Source organism: Meriones unguiculatus, chromosome 10, assembly GCF_030254825.1.
Source record: "Meriones unguiculatus strain TT.TT164.6M chromosome 10, Bangor_MerUng_6.1, whole genome shotgun sequence".
NCBI classification, from domain to species: Eukaryota; Metazoa; Chordata; class Mammalia; order Rodentia; family Muridae; genus Meriones; species Meriones unguiculatus.
Genome location: NC_083358.1, coordinates 101,608,530 through 101,622,852, shown reverse-complemented (window position 1 = coordinate 101,622,852; position 14,323 = coordinate 101,608,530). Strand labels below are relative to the sequence as shown.

At 47.0% G+C, this 14,323-nt stretch overlaps 2 protein-coding genes across 5 annotated transcripts in view; both read right to left on the bottom strand.

The window, feature by feature from the left end:
* Positions 1 to 1,398: 1,398 nt before the first annotated feature.
* On the bottom strand, positions 1,399 to 4,052 carry Olfml3 (olfactomedin like 3). The gene is made up of 3 exons (XM_021634194.2): positions 3,805 to 4,052; positions 2,947 to 3,232; positions 1,399 to 2,669 (listed from the first exon to the last, which is right to left on the bottom strand). Exons 1-3 carry the CDS (start codon positions 3,916 to 3,918, stop codon positions 1,849 to 1,851), a joined length of 1,221 nt encoding a protein of 406 aa, XP_021489869.1. The 5' UTR covers positions 3,919 to 4,052; the 3' UTR covers positions 1,399 to 1,848.
* Positions 4,053 to 5,919: 1,867 nt separating this feature from the next.
* Positions 5,920 to 14,323, bottom strand: part of Hipk1 (homeodomain interacting protein kinase 1) — a 51,934-nt gene continuing 43,530 nt past the window's right edge. For 3 of the 4 annotated variants that reach the window (XM_060392954.1, XM_021634217.2, XM_021634218.2), the window contains exons 14-16: positions 13,351 to 13,592; positions 11,525 to 11,655; positions 5,920 to 10,629 (exon numbers count right to left, since the gene is read on the bottom strand). In XM_060392954.1, the coding sequence (XP_060248937.1) occupies positions 10,141 to 10,629; positions 11,525 to 11,655; positions 13,351 to 13,592 (862 nt within the window). In that variant the 3' untranslated portion in view covers positions 5,920 to 10,140. The remainder of the gene's footprint in view (positions 10,630 to 11,524; positions 11,656 to 13,350; positions 13,593 to 14,323) is intronic. The other variant, XM_060392953.1, reaches the window with a different exon arrangement.

Here is a 14,323-nt window from a genome sequence, read left to right as displayed (position 1 = left end):
AGACCCACTCGTTTGTATACACGCAGTCTCTCTCGGTACCACGTGTGACGCTCGCCGGCACACCCCACATGCACACGGTGTCACAGTGCCCCTCTGTACCCTGCGTCCCCTGGACCTGCTCCCAGGGCCTCCACAGAAAACTCCCTCCTCCACAAACCTCCGAGAGGCCCCGCGTTGCAGCCAGATGTTCCGTGGGCAGACCCCTCTATGGGCTGACAGGCCGTGATTACTGTTGCCAGCCCCACATTAGGAGAGAATTGAATGGGAGAGAGGCCCCACCCGCCTCAGGCTCCCTACAATAGCGCCTTTGTGAGGTGCTTTTGCTGCCTTTCTTTCCTCTTCCTCATCAACCTACGTCAGGAGCAGCTCTGCCTGCTGAGAGAAGAAAGAAAGACAAAAGGAGGATCATGGGCCCTAACTGATCCACCCCATCCTGGGGTGGAAGGAGGGTTGTACTTCGGAGAGAAGGCTGTGTTCTGTCCTCTTTCATCCCTGGGCAAATAATCCAGAGGGCTGCCTGAGGTAAACTCCCCCACAGAGGCCAAGGCTTCCATCCATCAGCCAGCCTTATGCCTCTGAGTTGAACATGAGGATGAGGCCTAGGAAGGGACATCATACAGAGAGCAGCAGATTCCCAGAGACTGGAGTCCACAGCCTGGTGCTCCTCCAGACCTTGCTGCCTTCCCGGATTACCCCTGCAATCTGGTGCACAAGGTTTAGGGTGTTAGACCAACAGGGGTTAAGTTTCCAGGACTCCAGGGCAGACTTCAGTCAGCTTCCAGGACGGGGTTAGCAGGGTGGGCAGCTGAGGGTGGAGAAAAGGAAAGTGGGGATGTGTTGGGGAACTGGTGAGACCGGCATCTGCGATGGTCACTGCCCCTCCTCCCTGCCCAAACCGCAGACGCTGTGGCAGCAGGAAAATCAGATCGGTTCAGACCAAGGATTGTGCAACCCCGTCCTGGGAAGAGCTGGTGCTGGAGGTGGGAGTGGGGACTCGGGCTCGGAGACAGAACCCGCTTCAGAGGTGAGAGGAGACACGCATGCATACTGCACGCTGCTTCCTACACCAGACTGCAAAGCCAGTAAGCTCCACTTTCCGGTTCAAAACCCACTAAGAGCTGGAACTGGAAGGCCTGCCTCTGGGCTCCAATGTCCAGCAGGCAGAGGCTGAATGCCATTGGGGCCTCTCTGTGGCTGCTCTGGAGCGCAGCGGATGCGGAGGGGGTGGCCTTCTGTCCAACCTCCCAAGTGCCCCATATAAAATGTGTAACTAGAGAAGTTCCAGAGGGAGCTAAGGGAGCCCAGCCAAGCCCCAACGCAGCAAAGGAGTAAGAGACTGGGGCAGGGGGAAGAAAACAGGGCCATGAGAACTCCGATCCAAACACACAAGGACAGGAATGGTGGTGGGTTTTCCTTTTAATGCAAAATGTTGCCGTACAAAGTGATGTGGGGAAAGCTCCATTCTCCCCCACATTGGAGGGGTGAAGGAGGGAGGCCGGAGTTGTCTCTGAGTTCTTCTCTCCCTTGGGTCATGCTGAGGGCAAGAATACTGTCACCTGCCGCCTGGGGTTGACCCTATCCAAAGGTCAGGGCTCTGAGTTTGGAACTAAAATTTGTGGACACAGGGCAGGAAAGAGCAGGAGTGAAGATTTAGGTGTTTGCTGCTTCGTTCTAAAGATCTGGAGTTCCGCATAAACCAGAGAGTTTATGAGAATTTGGTTGTCGTTTAGAAATTAGTGTCTATGAGCCACAGCTGGCCTTCACTCTGAAGACTGGACAGCAGGAGATCTGATAGGAATATAAATGTCTGGGGATAAGAGAATCAAAAGCACAAGGCTAGCTGCTTAATTAAACTTCCTCCTCTTTCCTCCTCATCTCCAGTTTGTAGACAATCTGGTAGCCATCATCCCAAGCATACAGCTGGCGCTCACGGGGGTTATAGCGAAGGCTGGCATGGGCGCCATACCGGCGTGGAAAATAAGAGAGCGCTGCCCGTTCAGGGGCGAGAGTGCCGCTGGCGTCAAAGGAACACTGAATCCGGGCCCGGCTGGCGGGGCGGGTGTTATAGACAACGTACAGGGTCCCACAGATGACAAAGGCGGCCTCTGCGTTCTCCCTGGGACATGGCGTGTCCCACTGCTGCTCGGTGTCGAGGGTCTGCGGGTCTAACTTGGCTAGACACAAATGCCTGTCGTCTTCCCGAGTGGCATAGACAGCCCAAAGGCCCTCCTCGTCCGCTGCCAGGTCGATGTACGTGTCTGGCGTCAGCCCGTAGGGGGGGATCAGCCGCTCCGCGGGGAACACCGAGCTGTCCACCACCGTTCGGTTTACCAGGTGGAATTTGATCAGCTGCAAAGTGTTCTCCGGCTCACCGCCCCCTCCGGGTCCTCCGGGAGGCCTGCGGGCGTAGTAGAGGAAGCCGCCGTACACCAGCTGTCCAGTGCCCACCCAGGGGAAGGGCACCCGAATCCGGGAAGCTTTCCGGGCCGCCATGGCGAGGGTGAAGTCACGCAGCCTCGGGAAGACGAAGGCCGTGTCGTTCTGCGTGCCGTCCAACACGTAGATCTTCTCCGCCGGCCCCAGCGGGTCCTTGGTCCACAGACCGGCCGGGCTCCCAAACCGCTTCAGGATCTTCATTGACCTCACCTGAGCGATGGTGTAGCTGCAGTCTGGGGGAGAAAGAGCAAGAAACGGGCAAGAGAAGCCAAGAGTTAGGTCCGCGCGTCAGGGGCTTCCCCCATCCGGAGAACAAGGAGACATTTCCCTGCGCTCGGGTCCGCTTCTGGAGGGTTGAGAGACAGGGGGGACCAGTAAGAAACTCTTAAGACTGGTCCTTAGCGGTCTCCTCAAAGCTTATTCTGAAAGACAGAGCCTCGGCGGCTTGGGACAAGGAGAAGCTGGGAAGGGGAGTTGTGCGCTTGTTTGGGCCTCTCTGCCATCGCTTACCCGTCACCATATCGTACTTCTCATTTCTTCGGCCCTTGCCTTTGCCCCCCGAGCCTCCGGTCGCCTTCTCATCCAGCTCTACACAGGGCAAAGCTGGGTTCTGGGTCTCCAGATAGTCCACTTCCCGCTCCAGACGGTCCACTCTCCCCGCGATGACGTCTGCCTCGGCTCTGAGCGCCTCCCGCTCCTTCTCCGCCACCTCCAGCAGAGGCAGCATCTTGTTCTTGAAGTCCCGCAGCTCAGCAGCATGCCGGCTACTCTGGTCCTGGCACTGGGCCAGCCGCTCCTGAAGGGGTGGGGGAACCGGGGGGGAAGGGCGGGCTGCAGGGTTAAAACTCCCACGCAAGCGGAGGCCCAACCAGGGAGTCGAGACCCGGGGAAGGGACTCAGCTCTGCTCCAACAGCCCCTCAAAGGGGACTAGTCAGTGGTACCATCCCATCGGAGGAACCTGGTTTAACTCTCCTAAGAGCCCTTCAGCCCGCGCTCTCAGGGGGGCGAGCCTCCAGGATGCCACAGACTTTAAACTATTTAAAAGGGAGCGGACGTGGGGTGCGGGAAAAGAGGTGGACAGGAAGTTGCAGCCAGCAAGTTCTGAGATACAGCCCAACTCCGACTCCCATTTTCCCACTCTGTCCCCTTATCCCACCTAATCCTGGGGGGGGGGAGTTGCGTTTATTTGCTGTGCAATTGTCCTATGTTGGAGAATATACGGGTCTGTGAGGAGCAGGCTCCTCGTCATTACGCTGTGCGCTTTCCTGCTCTTCTTACACAGCCCGATCTTGTCGCTCCCGGAGCCCTGACAACCAGTTGCACCGATCATTCCGCGCTAGGCTAGAAGAGAAACACGAATCCCTCACCTCTAAGGCAGCTAGTCGGCGTTCCATGTACTCCACAAGGTGGTGCTGCTGTCCCCGAAGGGGTCCCGTCCACGACAAAAAGAGAAAGAGGAGCAGAGGCGCACTGGGCCCCATGGCAGCCTTTAGTGGGGCTAGGGTAGGAGTGTGCGTTTCTGCCTCTTTCTCTCCAGCCCGTTAGCTTTGGAGGCGGGAAGGGGGCGGCACCTCCTCTTTCTCATCTCTGGATGTCTCTCACTACTCTGGAATGCTTTCAGTCTCTTTACAACCCCAACCCCCTCCTTCCCGCCTGGACTGATCAAACACAGATGGCCCCTTTGCACCGACGCCAGAGGCCTTAACCGCCAGCAGCTTAGACTTGTGAGCTCCTCGGGAAGGCAATGAGATGGCACTCTGAAGGCAGAGGCCTTGTGGGCAGTTACGGGGGACAGGGGTGCTGGGCGAAGGGGGAGGCAAGCTTCAGGAGGCTGAGACCCCGGGGAAACTCAGCAAACTCCATTCGTTTTAGGAGAGGGCTCCCGGTGCTGACTTAGTAAGAAGCCGACACCGTTCATTAACCCATCCCTTCTCCAGCCATAACAGAATGGATTTTCTGCCTTGTTCAGTGAAGCTAGAAGCACAGGAGATGAGGTTTGAGGAGGTGGGGGTTGGGAGCAAAGTGAAGTCAAATTTTTATAGCTCATTGGCGCCACCTCGTGCTCAACACCTGGGGCCACCTCTCATGACAAAAAGAAATCAGGCTAGGACTTCACCCCATGTGGAAAATCTACCCAAGCAAGCCAAACGGGCTGAATTTGTACGTTTTTGGTTTTTTTTTTTTTTTTTTTTTGTTTGTTTGTTTGTTTGTAATACAGGGTTCCCTATGGAGTACCGAATCTCTGATTCAGCTCAAGGAAAATAATATAGTAGATAAAAATCAACAACAAAACCTGAGGTTATTGAGAAGTGGTGGGGTTTTGTTGGGTTTTTTTTGTTTTTTTTCACTAGCTGACTTAAATTAGGACCCGAGAGCTATTTGAGATGACTTTCCAGGTGTTTCTTTGCCAAAACTGGAGGGTGCAGCAGGGGCATGCTAGTTTATATTTGTGGATTTAGGAGGAGAAACCTGAAAAAAGTATGTCTGATGTCATCTAAACCAAAACAAATCTCTCATCTCTCTTGGGTAAGGGTTCAGTAGGGATTTCTCATTTATTTGAAATTTTGCTATTTTTCAGTTGTGCATACTTTTGTGTGTCTATATGCTGGTGTGTACATGTCATGTCATACAGGTACCCAGGGAGGCCAAGAGCCTGCTGGATCTACCAGTGCTGAATTACTTGAGAGTGTGAGCTGCCTGACTGGTGGCTGAGGAGGAACTCTTGCCCTCTGCAAGAGCAGTACACACTCTTGACTGCTAAGCCTTCTCTCCAGCCCGTGTTTCTCATTTCTACCCAACTAAAGCTTCAGGAGCCAAAGGTAAATTAACTGGCCACTGAAGAGTTAGGCAGGAGCATACATCAAAAGAAGTCAAATAAACATCATTTACTCAGGGACCTGCAGTGATTAGTACAGACAATGTCCTTTCTTTTCAAGAGAAATTTTTGTTCACTTTGGAGTCACGAGAAATTTGATCAGAGGTTCTGTGTCTGTGTGTGGCCAGAACCCCTGTGGCTGGAGTTACACTCAATCGTGAGGGGTCTGATGTGGGTGCTGGAGATGGAATATGAGCACCAGGTGCTCCCCACTGAGACAGCTCTCAAGGTTCAGGTTCTTCTTTAAAGAGGGACAGCTCTCACAGACCAAAGGAGAGAAACAAAAACATCTTTCTGAACTCGTATTCTCACTTTGCTTCTGTAAATGTTTGGTGTCACATGCTAGGAAACAAAGTTAATCAGCTTATCTCAAGCCATCTGCCTTTTCAAAGGGTCATAGGTAGGACTCCAGGGCCCTGGAGACACTTTACTCTTGGGAAATACTTCCTACAAAAAACCGTATTCATTTCCATTATGGAGACTTGTACAAAGATGTTCTAATGTAACAGTGTTCTACTCATGTTCAAATAGAATGTTTAGTCACTGCAAAGATGCCATTATTGATCCTCTTTACGCTCTAACACAGAATTAAAAACAGCCACAGTCAGAAAATTTACCCATTTTATTGATGCATTGCAATTGCTCTACTTTTTACCATATTATGTAGAAAATACTGAAAATACAAGCTACTTTGTAAAACCAAAGACAAACATTGAATCCAAAGATAAACTATGTTTTACACAATGGACCCTTTTCCCATAGTTAGTATTAAATTTTAAATAGCTATTTCTTTTGTTAAAATGATTATTTTACATACTCCCTAAGTACACCTGCATTACAAACATAGCTCAGTAATTCTCAGAACTACCTGTTTCTAGAAGCTTTTTGTAAAAGGAAGCACACAACCAGAGAAGGGAGAAAGAAAAAAAAAAGTTTAAATCACACACAGTAACTAGCATATCAAATACATTTAATAAAGTAGGAATTCCATTGCAATATCAAGGATTCAAAGCAGAAACACTAACATCACATATAATGTACATATAATGTACTGCTACATAGAGTGAGATTATTTTTCAAGCTGAATTGAAACCACACATTATATAAAGTTTAGCAACAAACAACCATGGAGACATGGAGACATGCTGCACCATCCATCAGTTAAAAAAAAAAAAAAAAGTCAAAATACAAAGCAGGCTTGGCCATTCCTGTCACTGAGAGGCAATATCATTTCCTATCCTAAAACAAACCATCTCAACTAGTAGATTTCTGCATAATCATGCAGGATAAACACAGATTACTGTGCTGGCCTGGCCAAGGGTGGTCAAGCTAAGCCCCTCTAGTGGAGGAAGATGGATGAGCAACCATAAAAACAGGCGCTGAATGGCCAGCATTGTTTGAAGTGGAATTCTTATTCCTGGGGTTGGCATTTCAGCTGAACACAAGGGTAACCATCTTCTAGTTGCAATGGAACCCTGAAGTGACTATGTGTCCTGGTGTGCCATGGTGGCTCTCTGCAACCCTTTCCACTTCCTCTCTCACCGGGAAAGAAAGAAGCTGGAAAATGCAAGTTCTAAGAGAGGGTTTAAAACCTTCAGCTGGTCTGAGGTCAGGCAATGCTGTCCCAGGTCAGCTGCTCACTGTAGCCATAGGCTCCCCTCCATGCCCTCAGGGCAAGCAGTCAATGTTAAGCCCAGGAGAGAATGAACCTAAGACTACGTCCGGCACATACACATTCAGCAGACACAGGTGAGTTAATCCTGGAGAACCTGAAATGTCAGTTTGCAGACTGACAGCCTCAAGGTTTGTAAAGTCACACTGCTAGCCAGATGTTACAGGTGATGATGCAAGCACCTGAGCATCCTCTTTTTCATGGGTTTAAGACTCCCATCTTCAATAACTGCTTATTGGATGAGGGGGCAGGGTGAGGGTTGTCTGTTGTTTTTTTTTTTTTTTTCCCTGCATCTCAATCCTACAAAAACAATAAATCTTGTCCCTTGTAGAGAAAAGATAAGGTATAAAAATGCTCCAACTAGAAACTAAAACTGTATTTAAACAAGAAAAAACTAGAATGCTTGGAGAAAAGGAGACACAAAGATCACATACACACTGACTTAAACTGTACAACACTAGTGACAACTTACACGAATGCGTGGTTATCTCAACCAACAGACTGCTGAACACACAGCCTCATAAAATGATTAAAGAAAAGACAACACACACCGTGTTCCTGGCAGGCTGTACTGACTGACTACCTGCCCTGCCCTGGAAACCCTTACTCCCCATGATGAAGAAACTCCAAATCCGTTGACAGCTCCTCGGTGTTTCGCCTGTTCAGAGCTTGCTGATCAGGCCCCATGAAATCTCCCATCTCCATCCTGCACCTCCCTGACACCATCTCTATAGAGAACCAATCCTAGAATTACCACTCAAATGTAATCGTCAATTCAGGTGGACCACACCTCTAGCTCAGGGTTAACCTTCTCCCCGTAAATCCTTCGTGGGCAGGAATGTCCCCATCCCTAGTACCTTCAACTTGACCCAAATCTATGGAGGAGTTGAATACTAGGACAATTTCACAGCTTGAAGGGCCCCAAGAACATACACGCTGTTACAAAGAAACCTCAAAACCATGGTGATTCAAGAGGCTTTGGTTTCTTTTTAATATCCTTCACTGATTAAGAAACCTTTCTGTAAGCTTGTCACCAGTAGTTCTATAAAACCCTCCTCATAGTATGGGGACATATTAAGCAATACAACAGGCTCTTTGGTATAAACACATCTGTTACATGCTTTTTAAAAGAAACAAGCAAATAGTTTACTAGTAACATCAACTATGTGCAGGAACTACCGTGTGGAAAAGAGAGAAAGGAAATCCCATCCTAAGTGATTGCACATACTTTCAAATATGCATATTTAGTACTGGCTTCACTGCTCTCTCCTGCTTCCTGAACTCTCACAGAAGCCAGGCAGCAAGGCACAGTGAGAAAGCCACATAGGGGAATGCTTCTGTGAGAACTGAGCTAAGGATCCAAAATGGAACGGGATGGAGGTGGCAGTAAAGAAGGAAAGCTGCTGTTTTGATTTCTCACTGTTGGCAGGGAGACTGAGAACAATGCATTTACACAACACAGCTACTAAACCTGTTCTGTTAAATCCCAGTGAACGGCTTGGGGTCCGCTGGGGCTTGCTGGTCCATCCTAAGGCAAGCTCACTGTAAACTCTATTAACCACTACATTTTCATATAAGGCACTACAATAAGGGAAGAGAGGAGAGGGGGAAGGAAAAGACACACACTGAACAACTCCTCACCAGACACACCTGTGCAAAACAATCCCAAGGGTCTCCTCTCCTTGCAGGCAATGCCCCTGCTCACTCAGCACTACAGTAATATGCTCTAATATAATTGCAATTAGTTCACATACATTCCAACAAGTATCAGTTCATTTTGGTTTAAATACAGTGGAGATATAATCTATCTCCGGGGTAACACTGGAGGATCAGATACACACTAAATACACAATTCAAGTGTAATCACTACACATTTGATTACAAATAACATTCTGGGTTAGAGGAAAATTGTTATATTTTTCTAATCAATATGTACATATTTAATTATGCAAAATATTAAAACACCACCATTACAAAACTTCTAAAATATTTTTAAATTCAGTAATAAACTTTTAAAATATTTTCTGCAGTTCCTACATGCACTTATTATATAAGTCTTAGTAAGAGAGCATTCAATTTGCTGTTGGCATACAAAGGAAGCTACTTTAAAGTACAAAAGCTATACACAATTTATCTGGTTTTAGTTTCCTTAGCGTTCCCCTCAAATCAGTCACATAAAACAGAAGGGGGAGATGAAGAAAACACAGAGGCGTATTATTGGAAGTTCATAGAAATCTTAGGCAAAGCTCATCAGTGCCAGTAGCTCATCCTAGAGAGATTCTGCATACTATTGTATGCAAAAACCCACCACCGTACACTTATCCCCTCCCTGGCTTTTCTAGAAGGAGAATTTAAGTTGAACCAGAGAGGAAAGAAGGACTTTTAAAAAACAATCTAAGAAAGAATTCATGGTGCCTCATTTAAAAAGAATCCTGGTGGGCACAGACCCTCTCACACTGAGTAACTGGCAAGCGCCAGGCTGCCTTTTTAACGCCACTGTAATGGGCACAGAAGCAACTACAAAGGTTTCAATACTTTTGCCAAAAGTACTAACAACTGCCCAATAAGGACAACACAACATTGAAAAAAATAACTAAATCACTGTAAGTTTCAATGTGCCATAAGCAAAGATCAACCTTTGAGGAGAAATGCCTAAGAGGAAAGTACAACCTCACATAAAATAAAAGGCAAGGAAGTCTCACTTTTTAAACAAACAAAATGTAATGACTTTTTCTCATCTGTTACAAGATTCAAATCCTTTCTCAGCATTTTTCCTCTTAAAGAAGGACTTCACTTGTTTTTAAGAGCATTTACAGAAATCAAGTCAAAAACATAAAATGTATGTGAGAGAGTAACTTCAGAACGTTCTTTCTTCCTTGGTAACTGCAGAAGATGGGCTTCTGAGCTCTTCCAAAGTCCAAAAATGCTGTCACAAGAATAAAGAATTAAAAATAGGGCAGACTTGGGAGACTACAACAATGCAGTCAACACTGAGAGCCGGTCCCCAGAGAAAAGCCTTCTGCTTCAGCGGGCCCCTGCAGAACGAGCTTGCTGGCTAGGAACTTTCAAGAGAAGATAATGGAGGCGCTCACCAGAGCCCATTAAGAACTCAGGGCCAGTAGCAGCCAGCCATGAAGCCTCCCTTGTGCTCATCAACTACAAGTAAGAATACTGACTGATCTTGGTAGGACTCAGTGGGTACCCAGTGTAAATTGCTGAGCCTCGGGAAGACCCGATGTAGGACTGAGTGGCAAACTGGTGCTGGTACTGAGCAGGGGCCACACTGGCGGAAGTGAGGAGGCTAGGCCCAACACTGACAGGCACCTGGTGCACCAGAGTGCTAGGGTGGGTGGTATAAGCTGCAGCATGCCTTGAGGAACCCTGGGGGGAGAAAAGATGAGCAATGGAACTGGTGGAACCCAATGCAGCAGCAGAAGTGGGGGCAGCGTACGTGTACAGGTGAGGCTGGCTTGGCAGGTGAGCAGGGGCTGGGGCCAAGTGTGGGTGCCCCGTCGAGTGCAGTGGGCTGCCATGCTGGAAGGCGTAGGGGGCTTGGGAGAGCGGGGCCACAAATGCCTGCTGTCTGCGGGGAGCAGGGTTGCTGCTTCTTTCCTGCGAGGTTGGAGCTGACGATGACTGCTGGTTCTGGAAGGAGGAAGAAGGGAATGAGGAATCTCGAGGTCACTCTGGTTCACAGCACTAAAGGCCTTGAGGTTCTGATGTGTGCTGTCACTGGACTGCCTTGGCACGGAATCTCCCAGACCGGCAATGGAAGCGGCCGGAAGTGAGCCAACTATGCCTCTGCCTCTAGGAAGAACAGATCCTAGTTCTGCTCAAGAAAGCAACAGTTTGCACCTAAATATGACAGTGTGAGAGAGGAAGTGGAGAATCCTGAGGGGGCCAGACCTGCATGTTAGTAACTTAACTCACCCTGTCCTGGAATCAGTGGTTTTTCTGTAAACTAACCTTTCTTATTGTTTTCTTTGCTCTCCTCTAAGCTCTCCACAGCCCTATTAAAGTGTGGACCCTCAAGTACATGCACTGACTGAACTTCCGTTTGCACATAGCTAAACCTTCATTCCGATACTCACTTTTGACAGATATCATATGAGCACCAGAGTTTTAGCTGAGAAAAGAGGGAGCAGAAATGGAACAGAGTACCCCTCACTATCTCAGAGGATCACATGGCAGGGCAGGAGATGGCTCAAACTCAGTTAGAATTAGAACCAGCTAATTCAAGTGGCTTTCTCTGTCTTGACTCAGGTAAACAGGGTAAGGATCAAGTTATTTCTGGCCTGAGAATAAGGAAGAGAATTTGGTTCCAAAGCTTAGATGGTGGTGCAGTACATCCCAAACACACTCATAGATCAAATGAAGAGACGTAGCACATGCAGGTACGACGCAGGCCACAGAACACCAGATGTTCAACACAAAAGAAGCTTCATTTGGCTTTATTTAGCAGTCCAGCCAGAAGCAGGGTTCTCCAAAGAGTAACAACAGGGGAGAACTCAAACAGAAGGTAGCAGCCCCTAGCGCTTACCTGGCTAAGGTTGAGTGGCTGCACTGCGCTGGTCCCCCCTCGCTGAGCTCGGTACCCTGTGGGGGTGATACAGCATCCAGAGGACTGCCCACTCACTGAGGCCACTGGCTTGGTCTTACTGCTAAGGAGACCTAAAAAAGGGAAAAGAGCTCAAGGTTTAACATGATTGGCCTCAGCTTAGACTATCGCTTTTGTCTGTAGTTTGCAAGAATTTATGTCTCTGTATATCTTACTTCCTCAATTAGATTTGTCCAGAACAAAAACTACATTATCCATTTCTTTTCTGTCTTGTCACAAAGCCCACATAGATCCTTAAATAGTTAACAAAATTATCTAATCTCTTATTATATATAAGGAAACACTAGAAATACAGAGGACATACTCCATGCTTCCAATGAGCCTGTAGTTTTATGTAGGATGGGATTAAATAAGTGACAATGAGGAGCTGAGAGAGATACTGGTAATTCTTAGACTATTTAAAGGTCCAAAGGATCTAAAATGAAGACAAAATTCTATCCTTTGGGGTATGTATTGTCTTCACATTCTAAGAGATTAATGGGCAATAGAATATAAAAATTGGCTTCCTTCTATGTTCCCAGTATGAAAACTGGAATGTGGACTATATTATTATTAAGGATTCATATTATTAAGGCATAAGTCCTAATAATTATATTCAGGAACGAGGCATCAAGATGTTCTGCCTTGTCTTCAAGGCAGCTGACTATCTCTATGGAGAAGCACATTTGGCTATTCTAACACCAAAAGCCATTCTTCCTTTCCTTTGTAATAGGGTTGCCCAAGGGAAGCAGCTGCCTAACAAGACTGCCTTTCCTGAGCCTCTCTGTATCTAGAGGTTAAGAAAGGTCTAGAAGTTAAGAAACTTCTGACAGCTGGAGAGATGGCTCAGAGGCTAAAAGCACTGCTTGCTCTTCCAGAGGTCCTGAGTTCAATTCCCAGCAACCACATGGTGGCTCACAACCATCTATAATGAGATCTGGTGCCTTCTTCTGGCCTGCAGGTGTACATGCAGGCAGAACACTGTATACATAATAAAATAAACTGTATTAAAAAAAAAAGAATGGGAAAGAAAGAAAAGAAAGAAGAGAAACTTCTGACAGGATGCTAAGAAATCCCAGGTTCTAGTCCTTAGCTTCATGCAAGCCTAAAGAGCAGGGACACTTGCAGAGGGAAGCCATTCTAAGCAAAAGTAAACTTCCATCACGGAAAGAAGTCGGGACTTCTTACTGCACTTGTACTGCACAGCTAACAAACTACCATATACGGACCCTAAGCTCAGGGTCCAACGGCAAAATGGATGGAGGTAATTGTGTAAAAATAAAATCATCAAAGTACCACTGCTTTGACTGAAAGCCTAAAAGGCTTTTTAAAAAAGGATTTATTTTACTCTTATGTATGTGTGTCTTGTGTCTGAGGATGCCCACAGAGTCCAGAGGTGCTGTTTCCCCTGGAGCTGGAGTTAGAGGTAGTGGTACGCTGCCTGGTGTGGATGACAGGAACCAAATAAAAAATGTTCCCTATTGCATCTGAGTACGTTTGTCCAGAAAATGTAATGAAGATGAGGATTCACCAAACAAGCACTACACACTGGGAACCTACATGCCTGTTAGCACATTCAGAAATCTGCAGATGGTCAATGTGGATGAGAACTTACCTACTGAATGTCAAATAAAGTTGTGGGACTGTCCTCACCCCCCAAAAACGAATATTTATGCTTCTTAGTCTTAACTATGGGCATAGTATAACTGAATATTAGATATATACACATCCAAGAAAAATTCAATTCTAACGTTAAAGAGCCTACTTACCTGAGGCCTGTGTTGCTACAGTGCAGTCACCAAGCTGAGTTTTCAATGGAGGCACAATGATGGTACGGGTACCAGTGCCATCTGCTGCAGTTCTGCCAGGTCCCTCCAGAAGTGTCCCACTGTTGCCCCGGAGAGCACCCAGAGTGTCAGTGGAATACGGGCTGTTCAGGGAGGAGTCTGAGTCTGGAGAGTCATTGACAGTCACGTAGCTGATGACATTTGACCTCGCCTTCAAGCCCGAGCTGAGGAGAAGGAAATAGAGAAAATTGTAACTGCTCCGTTAAGCAATGTCTTAAATGGTCTATGGTTCTCTTCTAAATGACAGGAACCTCAGCAGCGAAGAGCTAAGAAGTATTTGCTCTGCATCAGGCACTGTTTTCACACACTATACAAGCCAGGGAATTTTTTCAGCCCTGCCATTACCTCCATTTTGTAGATAAGGAAATTAAAACCTAGTCAAGGAATTTATACATAGTCACACAAAGGGTAAACGATAAAGACAGCACTCAGACCCAGGACAAAATAATTTTGGAGTCTACAATTTCTCTACATTGCCTCCTAGCTATTTTCAATCATATTCTTTCAATAACATTCAAGAACCACTCTATCTCCTTTATCATTTTCTGAGACTAAAATGTTCGTGACTATCTTTAATCAAATTTCTCAAAAAAATGAGAAAAACAATAACAACAACTGTTTTTCATTTGTTTGAGGCGGGTTGTACACCAGGATGGCCTAAAACTCAAAATCCTCCTATCTGTGCCTCCTAAACACTGCCACGACAGGTGTGTGCTGCAATGCCAAACCCAGCTGTACTGTGGTTCTGAGAAAGCACTGCTTCATGACTCTCACTTTACCAGCTTCAGCTTCCCTTATATATCTGTTTTTAATAGAATTGGCTTAAGTCAAAGAAATCATGCTGGCTATACCTCACATATGTTTTGTTATTACTTCATCACTTTCTCTTGCCAAA

What these genes read in the sequence shown, in the direction of transcription:
- Olfml3 (XM_021634194.2), bottom strand. Translation starts at nt 3,918, where the DNA reads ATGGGGCCCAGTGCGCCTCTGCTCCTCTTTCTCTTTTTGTCGTGGACG. An exon ending in GCCGACTAGCTGCCTTAGAG is followed by an intron (nt 3,233 to 3,804) that starts GTGAGGGATTCG and finishes CCACCCCTTCAG; the next exon opens with GAGCGGCTGGCCCAGTGCCA. An exon ending in GAAGTACGATATGGTGACGG is followed by an intron (nt 2,670 to 2,946) that starts GTAAGCGATGGC and finishes TTTCTCCCCCAG; the next exon opens with ACTGCAGCTACACCATCGCT.